This window comes from Saimiri boliviensis, chromosome 7 (genome assembly GCF_048565385.1).
Source record: "Saimiri boliviensis isolate mSaiBol1 chromosome 7, mSaiBol1.pri, whole genome shotgun sequence".
NCBI classification, from domain to species: domain Eukaryota; kingdom Metazoa; phylum Chordata; class Mammalia; order Primates; family Cebidae; genus Saimiri; species Saimiri boliviensis.
In genome coordinates, this window is record NC_133455.1 from 106,955,225 (window position 1) to 106,973,386 (window position 18,162).

Genomic DNA, 18,162 nt, shown 5'->3' on the forward strand with positions numbered 1-18,162 from the left:
TACCACAGTTGACTGGCTGACTCCACACATTGCTATTACTTGCATGCCCTGGGGTTGATAAGTTATTTAGGGTTGGGTGAGTCATAGACAGGGACGTTGACATCACTGCTTGTTGCTGCTGCTCATAACTCTGTAGCATCACCAACTCTGGTACTTGCCTGGCTGACTTCTCTGCATGAGTGCTCCTGCCTGGCCTGTGGGACTTACCGTGTCCTCCTAGCTGTCTGCTCTTCTGCAACATGCGCTTTGCAAATGCCAGCTCTGCCTGCCTTGCCACACCCTCCACAGCCTTGCCCTTTCTGGTCAGAGTCGTCCCTGCTCCTTGTCTGAGCATGAGGCCTAGTGGGGCTTCACGTTTTCCTCCCATCCACAGTCTTAGTTACGTATCTATATATGTTTCCTCTTAGACGCTGCCCTTCTAACTGGCAGACCTTCAAACTGATTTCCCCTTTTTTGGATATTTTCTTACTTCTTCCCCTCCATGGTATCACTTACCCCAAAATCTTTGCTGCTCCATTTATAATAAGGCTGTGTCAATTACAAACAAGGAGAAACGGACTTCTAAGCCATCACTCAAATTTTGACTTACAACCACAAGGACTGCAACCAACTTCAAGGTTCTTAAGAATTATAACTTAAGATACTTTTATCAGATATGTTTCTGTGATTTGTAATATCAGATTCTCTGAGTGCACTGCACTTGCATTTGCAGGCTCAGGGGAGCTCACTCATTTGCTTGTTCCCAGCATATTTCTTCCAGCATTCTCTAAGCATAGCCTTCCCATGGGTCCATTTCTTTTTCTCTTTAACTTGTTAGATAATGCCACAATATTTTACTTTTAAAAGAATTACCTAAACCACAAATCATCTTCCAACATACTATTTCAACACTGAGAATGAATAATATGCTTATGATGTCTCAAGTTTATTACCAGCGAATGATTCTGCTTGACTAAAGATGTCTAAATATATTGCTCCTATTAAGTGTATACATGTGAAAGAAACAGGCTATAATTATTCTTTCCAGAGGTTTTATATTTGTGTTTTGTTTGAATTCTTTCACTGTTGAACACTAAATTATTATTTACCACAGATGTGTTTTCTCTCTGGGATTTAGTTCGTTTGCCTTTCTTTTTCAAGAGTAAAGAAAAATATGTTGTCCTTCCATCCACCACCACTCCATGATGTGTGTCCATTCCATTGACAGTTATTCAGTTTGGGTTCGTCACCTTATTTGTGGCCTCTTTTCCACTGGCCCCTCTGTTGGCTCTCGTGAACAATATATTGGAAATAAGAGTGGACGCGTGGAAACTGACCACCCAGTTTAGACGCCTGGTACCAGAGAAAGCCCAAGACATCGGAGCATGGCAGCCCATCATGCAAGGAATAGCAATTCTGGCTGTGGTGACCAATGTGAGTAGATCTAAGTTTTACAGGGTAAAGACCTTGAAAGCCCTGAGATTCATTAGAGTTGCTATCTAAGAAATCAAATGTTGGGTGTTTTTTAAAACATTAAGAAGATGCTAAGTCTGTCATCCATATAAACAACATAGTTATATGATATATAACCACTTGTTAAATGTATTTTCATTTTGTGTATAATTATTTTTAACTGTTAAGACCTCATACACAGGTACTGTTATTGCTCATTTGCTCAAGTTTTTATTCAATATGAAATACGGTAATGATAATAAGTACTAACACTTTTAGTGTTCACATAACTATAAAAGGAGTAATCAGAAAGTGCTTTTTTATAATGTGGATAGAAATCTGTTCATTAGAGTTTGAGGGCCCTAAAATAAGACCATTCTACCAGGTTTTACTACATATTCCAAAGTATCAACCTATAATATTAACTCTGATGGTGAAGTATAAACACTTTGTGGGCTTCTAATTGTGCACTCCTAACTACCTTCCTTGCCTCCACAGCAGCAGTCCTTAAAGGAGGGAGGTGAGTGGGTTTTGTCACCCTTCCCACCCCGCCCTTAGGTCTTTGCTCACCATGCTCTGGTCATTGGCTGAAGCAGCCTCATGCCCTGTATATTATGTCCCAGCTGTGAGGGGACAGAACTCAGTTGTTCATAGCCTATATTCATTGATGATGGACCATCTGAACAGTGTCATTTTTATGTACAGGCCCACAGGCATTTCTCAGGCAATGCAATTTTCATGCCAGCCCATTAGAGGACCACCTTCCCAAGAAGCATCCTAAAACTAGGTCATTTCCTCCCTCCCATATTTCACTGACAGTCTCACTCCCAGGTGAGCACCACCCGCTAAGTGATCTCCCAGTTTTGATTTCTTAAGCCACATCTTCCCTGAGTCCCCAGCCAAAACAACAGAAGTTGACAGTGCCTGCAGGTTAGGCTCTGGATGAGAAAGTTACTGAGCACTGTAGGCTTTAGAGTCAGGGAGACCCGAGCTCCAGTTCCCAGCACTGTAGCTTTGAGCTGCATGATCTTGAGCCAGGCCTTACCTCTCCAGAGCCCCATATTATCTGTAAAATGATTAATTCCCTACCACATATTATAAGAATAGTACATGTCAACCACAAAGAGTTGTTAGGGAATTCATTGAGTTAATGCTTGAAGCCTTGTTTCTATTGAATGTTAGCTACTGTTATTTTATCATCTTCATTACTCATCATCATCATTAACAGTGACTCTGTGAGGACTCTGATAGGTACCCCAACTGGAGGCACAAGAATTCCAAAAGCGCCAGGCATGGTGGCTCACGCCTGTAATCCCACCACTTTGGGAGGCTGAGGCAGGCGGATCACCTGAGGTTGGGAGTTTGAGACCAGGCTGACCAACATGGAGAAACCCCATCTCTACTAAAAATACAAAATTAGCTTGACATGGTGGCCTGTAACCCCAGCTACGTGGGAGGCTGAGGCAGGAGAATCGCTTGAACCTGAGAGGACACCATTGCACTCCAGCCTGGGCAACAAGAGTGAAACTCTGTCTCCAAAAAAAAAAAAATTAGCAAAAGCAGTCACTGTCTGGACTATATGGCTACAGTTTTATACAATAAAACAAGTTATCTGTCATCCGTACAGTCCAGAACCCTATATTTATCTGAATTGCATGCTCTCTGTACTCTTTGGAGAAAGCTGCAAATCTCACACAAAAACCAACTGCTAGGAAAGTCAGTTTCCTTTCCCCCAGATACCCCACACCTTCCACGTCTACTGTGCTACAAAATGAAGACTGATGTTCAGAAAAATGGCAGTGAGGCCTTTCAAGTTCCTCAGTCATAAAACAATGAATCTGTCACGTTCAATATGCTCAAATAAAACTGGGCAAGAACGTGAACACGTGTGCTTTAAGAAAATGTTCAGCAACAGGGTTTGAAACTAAGAGTTTCTATTTGACCTTCAACTAACCAGAAAATTCAGTTGACTCAACCTCTCCCCATTCCTCAAACATTCTTGTTTGATTGTATTAGGTACCTTTTCCCAGTATCTATGCCATGGCTCCACTCCATGAGCACAGATGGAGGATTGGCTGTTTCCAAGGCGACTCTGTGTGTGTATGTGTACAGACACACATGCTGGCTAATTGGTGCTATTGGTTCTTATCCAATAATGGCTTTTTCTTAACTTAACCTAGGAAAACTGCTTATTAGATTTGTGACATTGATTAAACCATGGGCAATCCTCTTTTCCATGTTAGGATTTGTTATACTTCCAAGATGCAGTTATAGAGCCACATACATAGGCATCTATGTTTATGTGTGGGCAAGCATTAAATGCATGTCTTACTCCCTCAAACACCCAGTGTGTATCTCACAGCCTACCCTCTACAAAAAGAAGAGAATAGCCACCAGGGTGAAAGTGGGCATCAAGCAGGAATTTGTTATAAAATCATTCATTTTAAAGCTGCTGGTTCAATAAATAAGCTGAATTGACATTGTTGTATCATGCCAGAGCATCTGTTATTGAAGACCAATTTTAATTTATTTTTATATAAATGGAAAATTGTGTGCAGAACAGCATGGGAAATGAAGCATACTGCATTTATTCGTACTCTTGCAGCATGTCTCTCAGAGCAGCTCAATTCAGGAAGGAAAGTATCTTGTCAAAAGACAATGGAATTATCTTCCTTGTGGGAACTTTTTGTAGCTTTCTGATGCACATCTGCCAATGATTCTATAAAAAGATATAGTTGAGTTAAATGATAACAGCAAAATTTAATCTATTGAAATCTGAGAGAAAAAAGGTAAAATATTCCGTGGCACCCCAGTACTGACAGGCAGAAACACATGCATATATACACACACACATTTTTTCACATCAGAGGAAATGACAAAGCTGGTCCTAGTGAGGGAAATTTTGCTATAGAAAAGCCCCCTGTTTTTTCTTGCTTTGCCTGAGCTTTGGTTTGTGGTCTTGCTGTGTCTAAACCATATGTTCAGATGAATACTATTAAAAATCATGTTAAGCCAAAAACATTTCTGCTTCAGTCAATGACAGAATCATTTAGCTGGTTTAGTCACATAGAATTTGGTTTAAAGTAAAAATTCTTTCTCCTTCCTTCAAACCAGTTTTACACACTGGAGAGTTTAAAGCCCAAATTAAAGAATTTCAGAGAAAATTCATGTAATTCACAATAGCTTTACATCCTAATAGATGTCTCTCTGACACAGACACAGGTTTATGATTGGGCCATATTAACTCCTTTTATCTAGGAATGTACTGAATTTTCTTTATGTTGTTTGATAACTTTATCCACTTAATCTTTTGGAAGTTTAGAGACTTAGGGATAAACCCAGTATAGTTTTTTCTGCTACCCAAATTTTGTTAAAATAAATGCCAACACTCTAATGAAGCAACAAATATAACTATGTACTGAGAGTTTAAAACAAATCAGGTCATGGTTTGACTTGTCTAAACAAGTCAAAATACTATATAGGAAAAAAGGGAACTTAGAGGTCATTATTTAAATTTAGATCAAGAAAAACATGCAGTTTACATTCTGTGTTTATGAAAAGCAAGTGCTAAATCAATTATATAAAGCTGAATTATTTTCATAACATTGACCTTAATTACATGTACAAGAGTCTTCTAGGCTGAGGTCAGTGGCTCGTGCCTATAGTCCCAGCACTTTGAGAGGCTGAGAGAATTGCTTGAGGCCAGGAGTTCCAGACCAGGCTAGACAACATAGTAAGACCCTATCGCTACAAAATATGTTTCAAAATTAGCCAGGCATGGTGGAATGCACCTGTAATTCTAGCTGCTCAGGAGGATCACTTGAACCAAGGAGTTCAAGGTTACAGTGAGCTATGATCATGCCAGTGCACTCCAGCCTGGGCAACAGAGCAAGATCCTATCTCACTGTCTGCATATATTTTGCAGTTAAGAAAGAAAGAATTAAGACTTCTGAATCTTTAAAAAAAAATTGACATGATGAAATTGGTAATTCTGGCATATTTGTTAACCATACCTGTAAAAGCTATAAATTCATTTTCTCTGTTTTCTCCCAAAATAGGCCATGATCATTGCTTTCACATCAGACATGATCCCCCGCCTGGTGTACTATTGGTCCTTCTCCGTCCCTCCCTACGGAAACCACACTTCCTACACCATGGACGGGTACATCAACAACACTCTCTCCATCTTCAAAGTTGCAGACTTCAAAAACAAAAGCAAGGGAAACCCATACTCTGAGCAGGGTAACCATACCACATGCAGGCAAGTTATGCTTTACTTGTTTAAAAATAGACTTCATCTTTAAAAGAGTTTTTCTTATGACTTAATTCTGTTTGGTGTTATTTTTTTAAATTTTTAAATTTTTATTTCTTTATAACTTCAGGATCAACCAGATGCATTTGGTGTCATTTGAATCGAGCTGCCAGAGACATTTTTTCCCCATAGCTTTCTCTTCAGTGAAACTCAGAAAATATATATGCATATTTATTAAAAAGTTAATGAAGACTTCATTTATTAAAAAGTCTTAATGAAGACTTCATTAAGACTTTATTAAAAAGACTATTAAAAAGTCTTAATGAAGTCTAGGGTTAGAAATTTCAGACCAAACCATAAAGCAAGATTTAAAGATGAGAGTTTCAAACAATTCCAGGGAGATTGATTCCAAAGAAAAGTCATAAAAATAGAGAAACTTCGAGAGGACCAAGAACCAAGATAATTCAGTTGTTGAGACTATTGTGTTATTCAGTCACAATCTGAAGATATTGAATGATAACAAACTAGCACCTCACATAACAGGGACATACAAAGATAAGAAATATAAATACCTCAGCTGAACAGTAGTCTCTAAAAATATCCCATAGCTCTCTGCATTGATGTTAACGGCTGGTGAGTTCAACTGTGGACAGTATGCACCAGCTAAATTACCAATCGATAAAGTTGGTGGATTGTAGGTCATTAACTTTCTTTCCTGGATCACAGAGTTTTACCTAAAACAGGAGGCTCTAAAGTTTCTTTAGTTCAACTCCTCAAAGCCTTCACTAACTCAAATTCTCAATAATACAACCAGGAAACCAGAAATAAGCCCAAAATAAATGTTTGTGTTATACATAGTGGAGCCTCTTTACAATTCTATATCAAATCTGCTTATTCTTACTTTCCATAATTCTAATCAGAAATTAAACTCTTCTAGGTTTGATAGCTTACAGGCATAAAATTAAAGTTGTACTACCCAAGGAAGATACACTACTAGCACTTAATACTTGATTATCTGACAACAAGAAATTAGGTAAAAAATTTTAACAAGTAGGTAGTACTCCATATGAGGAGAGAGAGCCCCATAGCTGAGTGAACCCTGATGATACCATTATACATAAATTTATAAACATGACCCCCAAGACAGGAATTCTTTTAGTTACACTCTTTTGAGAAAACAGGGATAAATGTTTGTTTGGAGAAAACATTTACAACTTTAGTTTATAAAGATGGGTTCTTTTCTACAAAGATGGACTATGTCATTACCATCATTCTCTGATTATATATGAGGTGTTACTGTAGTTATTTTGGGGCTTTGTTACCAAACTGAGCTTTAAGAGAAAACGTATGTGATGTCCAGTTTAAAAGAGCATTGGGCCAGGCGCGGTGGCTCAAGCCTGTAATCCCAGCACTTTGGGAGGCCGAGGCGGGTGGATCACAAGGTCAAGAGATCGAGACCATCTTGGTCAACATGGTGAAACCCTGTCTCTACTAAAAATACAAAAAAAAATAGCTGGGCATGGTGGTGTGTGCCTGTAATCCCAGCTACTCAGGAGGCTGAGGCAGGAGAATTGCCTGAACCCAGGAGGCAGAGGTTGCGGTGAGCCGAGATCGTGCCATTGCACTCCAGCCTGGGTAACAAGAGCGAAACTCCGTCTCAAAAATAAAGAAAATTAAAAAAAAATAAAAAAAATAAATAAAAGAGCATTGAATCAAATATGACCTCTATATTTTTATTTTTATTTTTTGAGAGAGAGTCCTGCACTGTTGCCCAGACAGGAGTGCAGTGATGCTGTATCAGTTCCCTGCAACCTCCACCTCTCGGGCTCAAGCAATTCTCAGCCTCAGCCATGCGAATAGCTGGGATTACAGGCACGTGCCACCATACCTGGCTAATTTTTGTATTTTTAGTAGAGACAGGGTTTCCCCATATTGGCCAGGTTGGTCTCAAACTCCTGGCCTCAAGTGATCCATGTGCCTTGGCCACCCAGAGTGTTAAGATTACAGACATGAGCCATCGCACCCAGCCATGACCTCTTTTTAAATGGGGCCTTTGTTTACAGTATAATCAAAAAAATTTGTCTTCTAATATGTCTTCATTTTGTTTTCAGGTATCGTGATTTCCGATACCCACCTGGACACCCCCAGGAGTATAAACACAACATCTACTATTGGCACGTTATCGCAGCCAAGCTGGCTTTTATCATTGTCATGGAGGTAGGAAAAGTATGCTTTGAAACAGTTTATATAAGGCTGTGTATTTGCAGATGTTCTGTTAAGTGTTGCCAACTCTATACATGTGTGATACCTTCTTCTTATCACTTGCTAATAACTGTTTTAGGAAATAAGCCAATCAGTTTTGACCTGAAAATACTCATAAACAACTTCATTAATGAGGGGGCAACATCTGCTATAAAAGTTTAAAAGCATGTTATGCATAAAGGAGGTTCGATTTCATTCATTACTAACTTTTTAAAATTTAGGGCACTGGGCAGCATGGTGGGCTGTGTAAGGGCTTATTCAAGAGGAGTACGATGATGAGGAACTTTTATTGTTGGAAGAGTTTGAAATTGACCATCTCTGAAAAATAAGGCAACTATAAATTTGTAATTGATCTAGCCAACTATGCTTCCTATGCAGACTGAAAACTACTGCTGAATTACAAAGTATCAGAGGTTGCTTAATTGGTATGGTAGATCATGATTGTATTAAGCTCCAGAAAACCCAGTCTATCATGGCTTAAACACATAAGGTTGATTCCCCTTTTCCCAACACACATAACAGAGTTTATGAATTTCGTATGTGATTGCTCCTCAATCCAATCAATATCATTTCACTGATGGGAGCAACATATCTGATTCTCTGGGTTTGCTCTGTGTCCCCGTATGGCTGCTGAAATTCCAGATAACTTATTATATGCAAGGCAGGAAGAAGGGTGATACTAACCATATCCAGTCCTTTCTGTCAGGAAAATATGCTTTGCCAGAAGCCCCTATGGTAGACTTCACCTACATCTCATTGGCCAGAACTGTAGCACGTGGTTTTCCTAGCAGCAAGAGGGGCTGAGGCAGGTGGATTCCATTTGCTCTGAATAAAATCAGTCAGCAGACAAAAAGTGGGGTAGACTACTTAACTCTTTGGTACTTATACTAGTTATTTTTAGTAGCTACCAAACATTAGCCAGGGAAGAAAAGTAACTCATGATTAGTTCACCATAGTAAGTGGCTTTCTGAAGTGCACTATCTGATATATCAGCAAGAGTCACAAGTTTCTATTCAAACATGTAGTTGATGAAGTGACTGGCCTTCTGTGTTTTTTTCTTTTTGGTTTTGTTTTTTGAAACAGTGTTGCTCTGTCACCCAGGCTAGAGTACAATGGCACAATCTTGGTTCACTGCAACCTCCGCCTCCCAAGTTCAAGCAATTCTCCTGCCTCAGCCTCCTGAGTAGCTGGGACTACAGGTGTGTGCCACCATGCTTGGCTAATTTTTTATTTTTAGTAGAGTTTCACCATGTTGGTCAGGCTGGTCTCGAACTCCTGATCTGGTGATCCACCCACCTGGGCCTCCGAAAGTGCTGAGATTACAGGCATGTGCCACCGCGCCTGGCCAACCTTTTGCTTTTGATATTGTGGTGGAGCATATGTTGTAAGGGACCATCCCCACTGCAGAACTTCTAGAGCCAGCTTGATAATTCCTTTGCATTTCTGAGCTCGCTGGAAGGGAAGCGAATCTACAAAGAGCAGGGAAACTAGGTGATGAGGTGTTTTTGTTTTTTTCTCTGTGAGATGGAGTCTCACTCTGTCAGCCTAGGCTGGAGCATGGTGGCATGATCTCAACCCACTGCAACCTCAGCCTCCCAAGTAGCTGGGACTACAGGTGCACACTATCATGCTTACCTAATTTTGTATTTTTAGTAGACATGAGGTTTCACCATGTTGGCCAGGCTGGTCTCGAACTCCTGACCTCAAGTGATCTGCCTTCCTCGGCCTCCCAACATGCTACTGTGCTTGGCCTAGATGATATGTTTTAATAGGGTAGTGAGCAATAGGCACTCCTAAAGTGCCGAAGCGTTCGGAGAGGAAGGTGGTACACATCAGTGCCCCCATCTCAGAGCTCAAGGTGACTATGCCTTGGGTCAGAAGGGAGGTGGAAAAACTGAGCTTAAGACTTCTGGATAAGCCAGAGACCCAAAACAGGGCTGCATTTGTCTCAGTAGAAAGAAATGTGTATCTTCTCTAGAGAAAAGTGTCCTCAGTTTAGACCCCAGGTTTTTATCAGATCAAGCTAATCAAATATGAGACCGCAATCAAAGATGGTCAATAACAAGAGGTGATTTTTTTAAAAAAGCATGCATGAGATTCAGCAAGGAACAACTAATTTGGACCCTCAATAACCTCAAGGGTTTGTTTGAACAGTCCAGATAAGGACTATAAATTAACTGATTGTGAAAATATATTTAAATAATTATGGGTAGAATTTAAAAAGAGGAAACTAAAAAAAATTATAAGGCAGTTTTGAGAAAACTTAGAAATTAAAATATATTGGTGAAATGAAAAAAATTAACATATATTAAACAGAAGTTTAGGTGAATTTGTTAATTGGAAGATAGGTCTGAAAAAAATTACTCCTGATATATCACAGGGAGTTAAGAAAATGGAAAATATGTAGAAGATGTTAAGTGATATGGAAGAATGAGAAATACTAACTTAAAAAAATGAAAGAAGCAGAAAATGGATAAAAGAGATGAAAGAGTTCACAGAGCAGAAAGCATGACATGTAATAGGCAGAATAAAGAAATCCACTTACACAGATTGCAAGGAAAATGCGGCACACCAAAAGTAAGATCTTGAAAGTAACCAGAGGAAACAAACTTTAGGCTAACAGAGAAAACTAAAGCGAAAATGGGAGTAAGCTTTTTAACAGTAACAACAGAAGCCAGAAGAGAGTAGTCTATCTCCGGAATGCTAAAGAAGGTAGCCATAAACCTTAAATTATAGCAGAACTTTGAAATCTTTCTACAGTGAAAACACAAGACCATGTGGTTTTTATTGGAGAGTAAGAACCAAGTTTTTTAGAACAGAGCATTTCAATTCTATATAAATACCTTTAGAGATCACAGAGGAAATAGTCTCAAACTCATTTGGTGAGGCTAAGAGTAGCCTAAATCCTAAAATCAGACAAGAGAGAAAGGAAAATTAAAACCAACCCTGTTCATTACATAGATGCAAAGAGCTTTCTAAGATGTGTGAAGTGAGATGATGGACATGTTAATTTGTTCCACTGTAGAATAAGTCCTCACTTAACATCCTCATTAGGCTCTTGCAAAGCATGATTTTAAGATAACGTGTAACAAAACCAGTGGTTTTTCTCATCATGCTGTAACAAAACAACATTGAAGGACTTGACGTTATCCAAGGACCCACTATGTTGTCTTTTCACTTAAAATTGCAGTTTCAAAAAACTTGTTGATGATGTTGGGGACTCACTGTAGTAACCATTTTACTACATACATGTGCCTTACAACATCATGTTATATATTACCATACACAATAAAATTCTAAAAAATACAATGGACAAAACTGAATCTAGCAATATATTTTAAAAAGATAACATCAGACCACCAGGCTTTAACCTGGAAATGCAAGGGTGGCATAACACAGAAATTTCACATATCTATAAATATTCCCTACCTCAGAAACAAATGAAAGAATTCTTGTTTCTGGCATCAACCTTTGTCGCTTTACTATATAATTTCCATTATCACCAGACACACTAATACCGCTCTCATCTCAAAATTCCCTCCATCCTTACCGGGCCTACTTCACTTCTCTTTTTCTCTTTGTGGCCAGCACCATTGAGTGAGTTGCTGCTGCATGCTGCCCCGGATTCCTCTTTCTTTCTGTCATGCTTTCACCCCCTCCACTTCACTGAAGCTGCTCTTGCCAAAGTTGCCAGCAGCCCCCACTTCCCCACCTCCCCTCACCTGACTTAGCAGCATTTGACTCAGTAAGAATCAGCATCAAATTTTCACTGAAAATCTGACTTGAGACTTTCATCACTTGCTCCTGGAAACTCCTCCTCACTGGGTTCCTAGGAAATTACACCTTTTCCCTCCTTTTCTCCTGCTGCCCTGGCCATTCCACCTCAGGTTCTATGCCAGTCCCTTATTCTCTTAGTGATCCTGGGACTCATCCCTTGGTTGTCTTTTCCCTCTCCTCGGTCTCTTTGTGATCTCCTGGATTCTGTTGGCTCTAAATACCATCTGTATGCTAAATAGACCTTAAAATGGCTGTTTCCAGAGCATCCCTCTCCTGACTTAACCCATGAATCCAACGGCCTTTCTGCTTGGATCCCTAACAGATGTCTCACGTCTACTGCCCCACACGCCTATATTTTCCTCCATCCACTCCAAATGTTCTCCTCCCAACCCAGCCCAAAATCTGTCCCGTCCACAGTAGTTCCCTCTTGATTATGGCAACTCCATCTCAACACTGCTCAAGCCCAGAGTCCTTGGAACCCTTACACTATATCCAATCTGGTTGTCTTTTCCTTTGAAAATGTATCACTGAGCGCTTCAGACCACCTGTGCTGCTACCACCAGGTCAGAACCACCATCACCGTTTGCCTGGATTAGGCCAGAGTCTCCTAGCTGGGCTTGCTCTCGTCTTCCTCTTTCACTCAGCGTCAGAGCCGGAGTCCTCACAGTGGCACACAGAGCCTCACGGATCCTGCCATGCCTCAGTGCCCCTCAGGCATCACTTCTCTCCTCGTCACCTACCCCACACCATCCTTGCCATTTCTCAAACGCACTCTGGAGGCTTCCTCCAAACCACCTCTGCACTGGCTGTTCCCTTTGCCTAGAATGTCTTTCCTTCCGATATCTGCAAGGCTTGTTCCTCACCTCCTAAAGTATTAGCTCACTTAGGCATATCCAGACTAATCTACAGAAGAATCTCTTCATAGTACTCATCACTTTTTAACACCATGCATAATTTGTTTTTAATTATGCTTATATTATCTCTCTCCCCTTGCCAGGTCAGAGATTTTTGATTAATAAAAAATTAAAAGGTGCTTAAACTCATTAGCAGTCAAGGAAATGCACAGTAAGACCAAAATGAAAGTCCTTTTCGTAATCACTAAGTAGGATTTTTTTTTTTAAAAAGTTTTTTTAAAAAAAAGTTTGATCCAGCCTGGGCAGCATGGCAAAACCCTCTCTCTACTAAAAATACAAAAATGTGCCAGGCTTAGTGGCAGGCACCTGTAATCCCAGCTACTCAGGTGGCTGAGGCAGGAGAATCGCTTGAACCCAGGAGATGGAGGTTGCAGTTAGCCGAGATCACACCACTGTACTCAAGCCTGGGTGACAGAGCAAGACTGTTTCAAAAAAAAAGTTTGATGATACTAAGTGCTGTCAAGGATGTAGGGCAACTGAAACTCTCACTGCTGTGGGAGTATAAGTTGGTATAACTACTTTGGAAAATGTTTTGGTGTCATCTTACAAAATGGAAAATTCATGTGACATAGGGTCTCAGCAGTCCCACTCCTGGGTCCACACACTTGAGAAACTTGCAGATAATCCTCTAGGATTCAAGCACAATACTGTTCACAACACCATTGTTCCTCATACAAAAACTGGAAACAAGCTCAATGCCTGTTGATAGGGGAACAAATAAATTATAGCGTATTCACATAGAATATTATACAGCAGTGAAAATTAATGGACTAGTTTTATAGAATAACACTGATGAATACTAGAAAATAGTTTTGAACGAAAAGCAGCCTGCTGTGGTGGCTCACACCTACAATCCTAGCACTTTGGAAGGCCAAAGTGGAAGGATTGCTTGAGGACAAGAGTTTGAGACCAGCCTGGACAACACAGCTAGACCCTGTCTCTACAAGGAAATTTAAAAAGTAGCCAAGCATGGTGGCATATGCCTGTAGTCCTAGCTACTTAGGGAGACTGAGGTGGGAGTATCACTTGAGCCCAGGAGTAAGAGGCTTCAGGGAACTGTGATCACACCACTGCACTCCAGCCTGGGTGACGGTGAGAACCTGTCCCCAGAAAAAGAAGAAAGTAATTTCCAAAAGACTGCATGCAGTATCATAGGGTAAACTCAAGCAAGAGTATATTTTGGGGGTATATATACATATTTTGTCAAACTTTTTAAAAAATAAGTGAGAATGATACACATATACTTGTACAACTATGATAGCACTGACTTTAGGAGAAGTGCGGGGCCATTACAAAAAGAGTACACAAAATACAGCAACGTTGTCAGCATCCTAGTTTTTAAGTTTAATGGTGGTTTTTTGGGGGTATTCATTTTTTCTTTATCCTTTATAACCATTATGTGTGTGTATATACTTTTCTACATATCACATAGTAGTATCTAAATGTGTAAAGTAATAGTAGCTGCTAGACAGAGCCACACTGTTGATTAGACATGATGGCATTAGTGATTGAATGTGTGTGTAAAATGTCCACAGCCTTGTCCAGATAACTGCCATAATGACAGGTAAGAATAAATGAAAGGAGCTCCGTGTTCTCCTCCATTTCTTTGTGAGTGACATTTTTCTCCTTCTCTTCCCCAGCACCTCATCTACTCTGTGAAATTTTTCATTTCATATGCAATTCCCGATGTATCAAAACGCACGAAGAGCAAGATCCAAAGAGAAAAATACCTAACCCAAAAGCTTCTTCGTGAGAATCACCTCAAAGATATGACGAAAAATATGGGGGTGATAGCTGAGCGGATGATAGAAGCAGTAGATAACAATTTACGACCAAAATTAGAATAAGAGCTTTATGTTCTGAAAAGCACTTTAAGGAATTTAGCTCTGTCAAAATATGTTAGGAATCACTAACGAGAATGTTTAAGTTAAATCACTTTGGCAAATACCATTCTTAACTATTGCCATTTCCATGTGTATTATTTTTCAGTTTCAGCTAGCGGTGCAGGAACTGGAAAATGTAAAACTTAGATCAAGAAGGGCATAAAACTAATCACCTGGAAGACCTAAAATGTTACCTTTTTCTGATAAATTGGAATTTTACAGAAAAAGTCCCTGAATGTGCTTAAAAACCGCCCCTTCTGAAGTAGAATGGATTCTTTTTTTCCTGTTTGCTTTTATTTCTCTCTATTCTCAGGTGCATGATCTCCTTTATTTTTGGGGCGTGTTTTATTTCTTCACTTTGCTTGATCTGTTCCAGGGCCCTCTTTTCCTCACAGTACCATCATTATAGATTTAATAGCTTTCTTGTGATTAAAAATAGCTAACTAGACTCAAGGTTTCACAATATTTAGTTGTATTATCAATACCTCCACAAAGGAAACCTCAGTTAATCGGAGGATATAGTTTCAGTCTTCATTTGAGCCTGTCTTTCCATCTCAAAGACATACTCTTAGTGGGTTACAGTGAAGATTGCAAGGTTTTGAAGCATATTTGTCCTAATCCACAGTGACACTTTTTATCTTCCAGGAGCACTCCTGGCAGGTTCTGTGCCTAATCAATGTTGACTGCTTTGCAGATTTCAAGGGAATAAAATGACAAAAGTAGAAAAAGTTACAGATTCAAAGAGCATTGTAACTCACGTTGATCTGGATAATTAATTTATCTTTTCTAAGGATGTGTAGTTTCTTGGAAAACAGTGATACCACATGATTAAAATTACATTTTTATCAATATAATTGTCTGGAAAACATAAGCCCATCAATTTTCTACCAGTTGACTTTTATTCATTAGATACAGAAGGTGCAGTATTACACATCACCAGCTGCCTTCATGAACGGCTCACTACACAGCCACTGGGGCATGACGGTGTGCATGGGCAGGAACAGCAAGTGCCCTCATTGTGGTCACTGTGTGGGCAGTGCCTTTTGTGCAGGAGTTTGCAGGACTTGGCTTATTTCTAGATGCCAAAGGGATCAACACACCAAAGTCGCTGCCTTAAAGAATGTGGCTTCCTTGCATCCTCCATCCTGTTATTCTGGGCCCAGTAACTTGATTGTAACTGTGCGATTGTACTAGAGACAGGAATATACCCAGATTATTCCTAACCAAGTAAAGAGATTCTAGCTTTAGTTTTTTAGCCTCCTCTAGAGCCAATCAGGCAGTTAAGAGTAATAAAGGAAAACGGTTTGGTCACAAACACTACCATTATCTGGAGGCTTCCTGCTGCACTCCCGTCCTGCCATGCACATCTTGCCCCTCTCACTTTTGCTCTCCCTAGCAGTCTACTTCATTTTATTGCCTTTTAAGTGTCAGGCCTCCTAGGCGCTCTGGAAAAGACAGGGAGCCAGCCCCTCTCCCTCCTACTGGGAACTGGTCAGTGCTGGATGCAGGAGAGGGAGGTGATTTGCATCATGGTGGTGCTGCATGGGCCTCTACTCACTGGGATGCTGTTAAATGCTCAGGTGCCAGAGGAGCCGACCTATGAGAATCCCAGCAGCAAAGGAAAGCTCAGATTTTAGAGGCTTTTTTACAATAAAGTAGCTTAGCACTAGGTCACAATTTCAAATGCCTGCCATGAATGATTAAGTATTTATGTAGGATCCATCAAAGCCCTATTCTGGGCTTTTGAATTGTCCCTGTGGATCAGGGACACCATTTCACTATCTCTCTTGATCATGTTAATGATGCAGTCAGGGGGAGTTCAAGATAGGCCACATAAGGCCACATGTACTGGGATGGAGCAATGAATTTCTTCCCACTGGAGGAAACTCTCATTCACAGCCAATATGGCAGTGCTGCTGTTCCTCTCTTCACTCCTGAGATCTGCTTCTGGAAGTGGGTGTCACTTCCTCTCTATTACCTCCTCTCTTCTCTGAAGTGTGTGACTATCTCCTAGTGTTTAAATTTGGCAGTTACTCTCCACGTATGTCAGCATAGAAAAGGAAATGTTTTTACGTTACCTCCTTTAGGTATGATAGAATTTAAATGTGCATTTGTTTTCATAGCCCCAGCAGAGAGAATCCTTTTCATAGATTAAATGTGCTGCTGTGGACAGGAGGGAAAAAAACCTCTGTATGTTTAAAGGCCACAAATGTAGTATCTGACACTGTTAAGATGCCCAAAAGAGCAAAGTTGTGGGTCGTCCCCCATGCCATCCACAGTGTTGAGTCCAGGGCTGACTTGCAGTAATGAAGAAAAGCATGGAGCTGTGTCTGCAAACAGTGGTGGCTGCATCTCTAAGTAGCTGCAGAGGCGGAGCCCTGGGGAAATCGATGGGTCTGGCAGTGGGCCTGTGAAGAGGGAGAATCTGGCCCTCAGCCTGTCCAGTGTTAACCACTAGAGAAACTGAGCTCTATATCCATTTGTAATGCCTGTGAATTTTAGCATATTGAAATATTAGACCTAATACTCAGGGGATTTTCATTAAACATCCCTCGGATAATTTAGCTATATGTCATTAGAAAGGGAAAGCTATCGTTTTTAAAACTAAACAAGGCCATCTTGTAAACTGTCACCAAAGTCTTCCCTTTTTTATTGCATGTGTGTCTTGAATTTCATAAAACATTAATTCACAATGGGGGTCAGAATGTACTCTGTTGTTGAAACACTTCTTGTACCATTTTATGTTCATATTATGTTTGAGAAGGGAAAAAGGTATGAGCAGCTTAATTGAAGTAGAACTATTCATGATGCTTTGTGGCATAAGATGTAAAGTTTGTAATTAATGTTCATTTCTGTGCACTTTAATATTCTTTTATAATTATGAGCATTTTAATAAATCATTTTTACAAACAATAGTATGGTCTATTCTATATTGCCTTAGTGTTTTTAAGAGAACAAATATATATCTGCTGCTTACTAGTGGCCAGATGTGTATCACTTAGATAAAGTGTGCTTTTGAGTAACATTTTCACAGCCTTACACTTCAGAGATTTGCTTTGGATTTTTAAAAATTGTATTCAGTGTATTAAGGTTGCAGATCAGAAAAGCTAGTTATTAAATTCAGCTCAGATCTTTTCTTTTTATAAATCTAGCAAATTTTACCAGTTTTTATAAGACTTTTGGATGTTTGTTTCCACCTACTCGTTTAATGAAATGTGTTAAAATATCTGCAGTAGCATTTAAAAGTGCAACATATTCCATTCATTTCCTTTTTAAAAATACTCATTATATGACCAATAGTGACGTACAAGATGTAACTGGCAAAACTAGAAACCTCTTTCTCTTGCTGCCTTCTCTCTAGAGGACACCTTTTCCAAAACCATTTAGGTTGTATTCCCCGTCAGCTGTTCATTACTGAGAGGCAACATGCAAATGGAGAATATCCAGACCATATGTAAAAACAGAACCCTGACCCACATCCTACCCTTGCTATCTGCAGTAGTCAGCCCAGGAAGCAAGCCTGCAGTAAGTCATACTAACAGAAAGTCAGACTGTTCTCTTCAGTGACAATCCAGGAAACTAAACAACTTCTGTAACAATTGGCCCAGTATGACCAGGACTAGATGAATAACTGACAGCTTCC

The 18,162-nt window shown here is 39.9% G+C and overlaps 1 protein-coding gene across 4 annotated transcripts in view; it reads left to right on the forward strand.

Annotated features, from left to right (window-relative positions):
• The window catches only part of ANO6 (anoctamin 6), a 330,625-nt gene extending 313,193 nt beyond the window's left edge, over nucleotides 1-17,432 (forward strand). For all 4 annotated transcript variants that reach the window (XM_074403169.1, XM_003941475.4, XM_003941474.4 and 1 more), the window contains 4 exons: nucleotides 1,208-1,413; nucleotides 5,490-5,692; nucleotides 7,795-7,900; nucleotides 14,277-17,432. In XM_074403169.1, coding sequence (XP_074259270.1) covers nucleotides 1,208-1,413; nucleotides 5,490-5,692; nucleotides 7,795-7,900; nucleotides 14,277-14,483 — 722 coding nt within the window. In that variant the 3' untranslated portion in view covers nucleotides 14,484-17,432. The remainder of the gene's footprint in view (nucleotides 1-1,207; nucleotides 1,414-5,489; nucleotides 5,693-7,794; nucleotides 7,901-14,276) is intronic.
• Nucleotides 17,433-18,162: the final 730 nt, after the last annotated feature.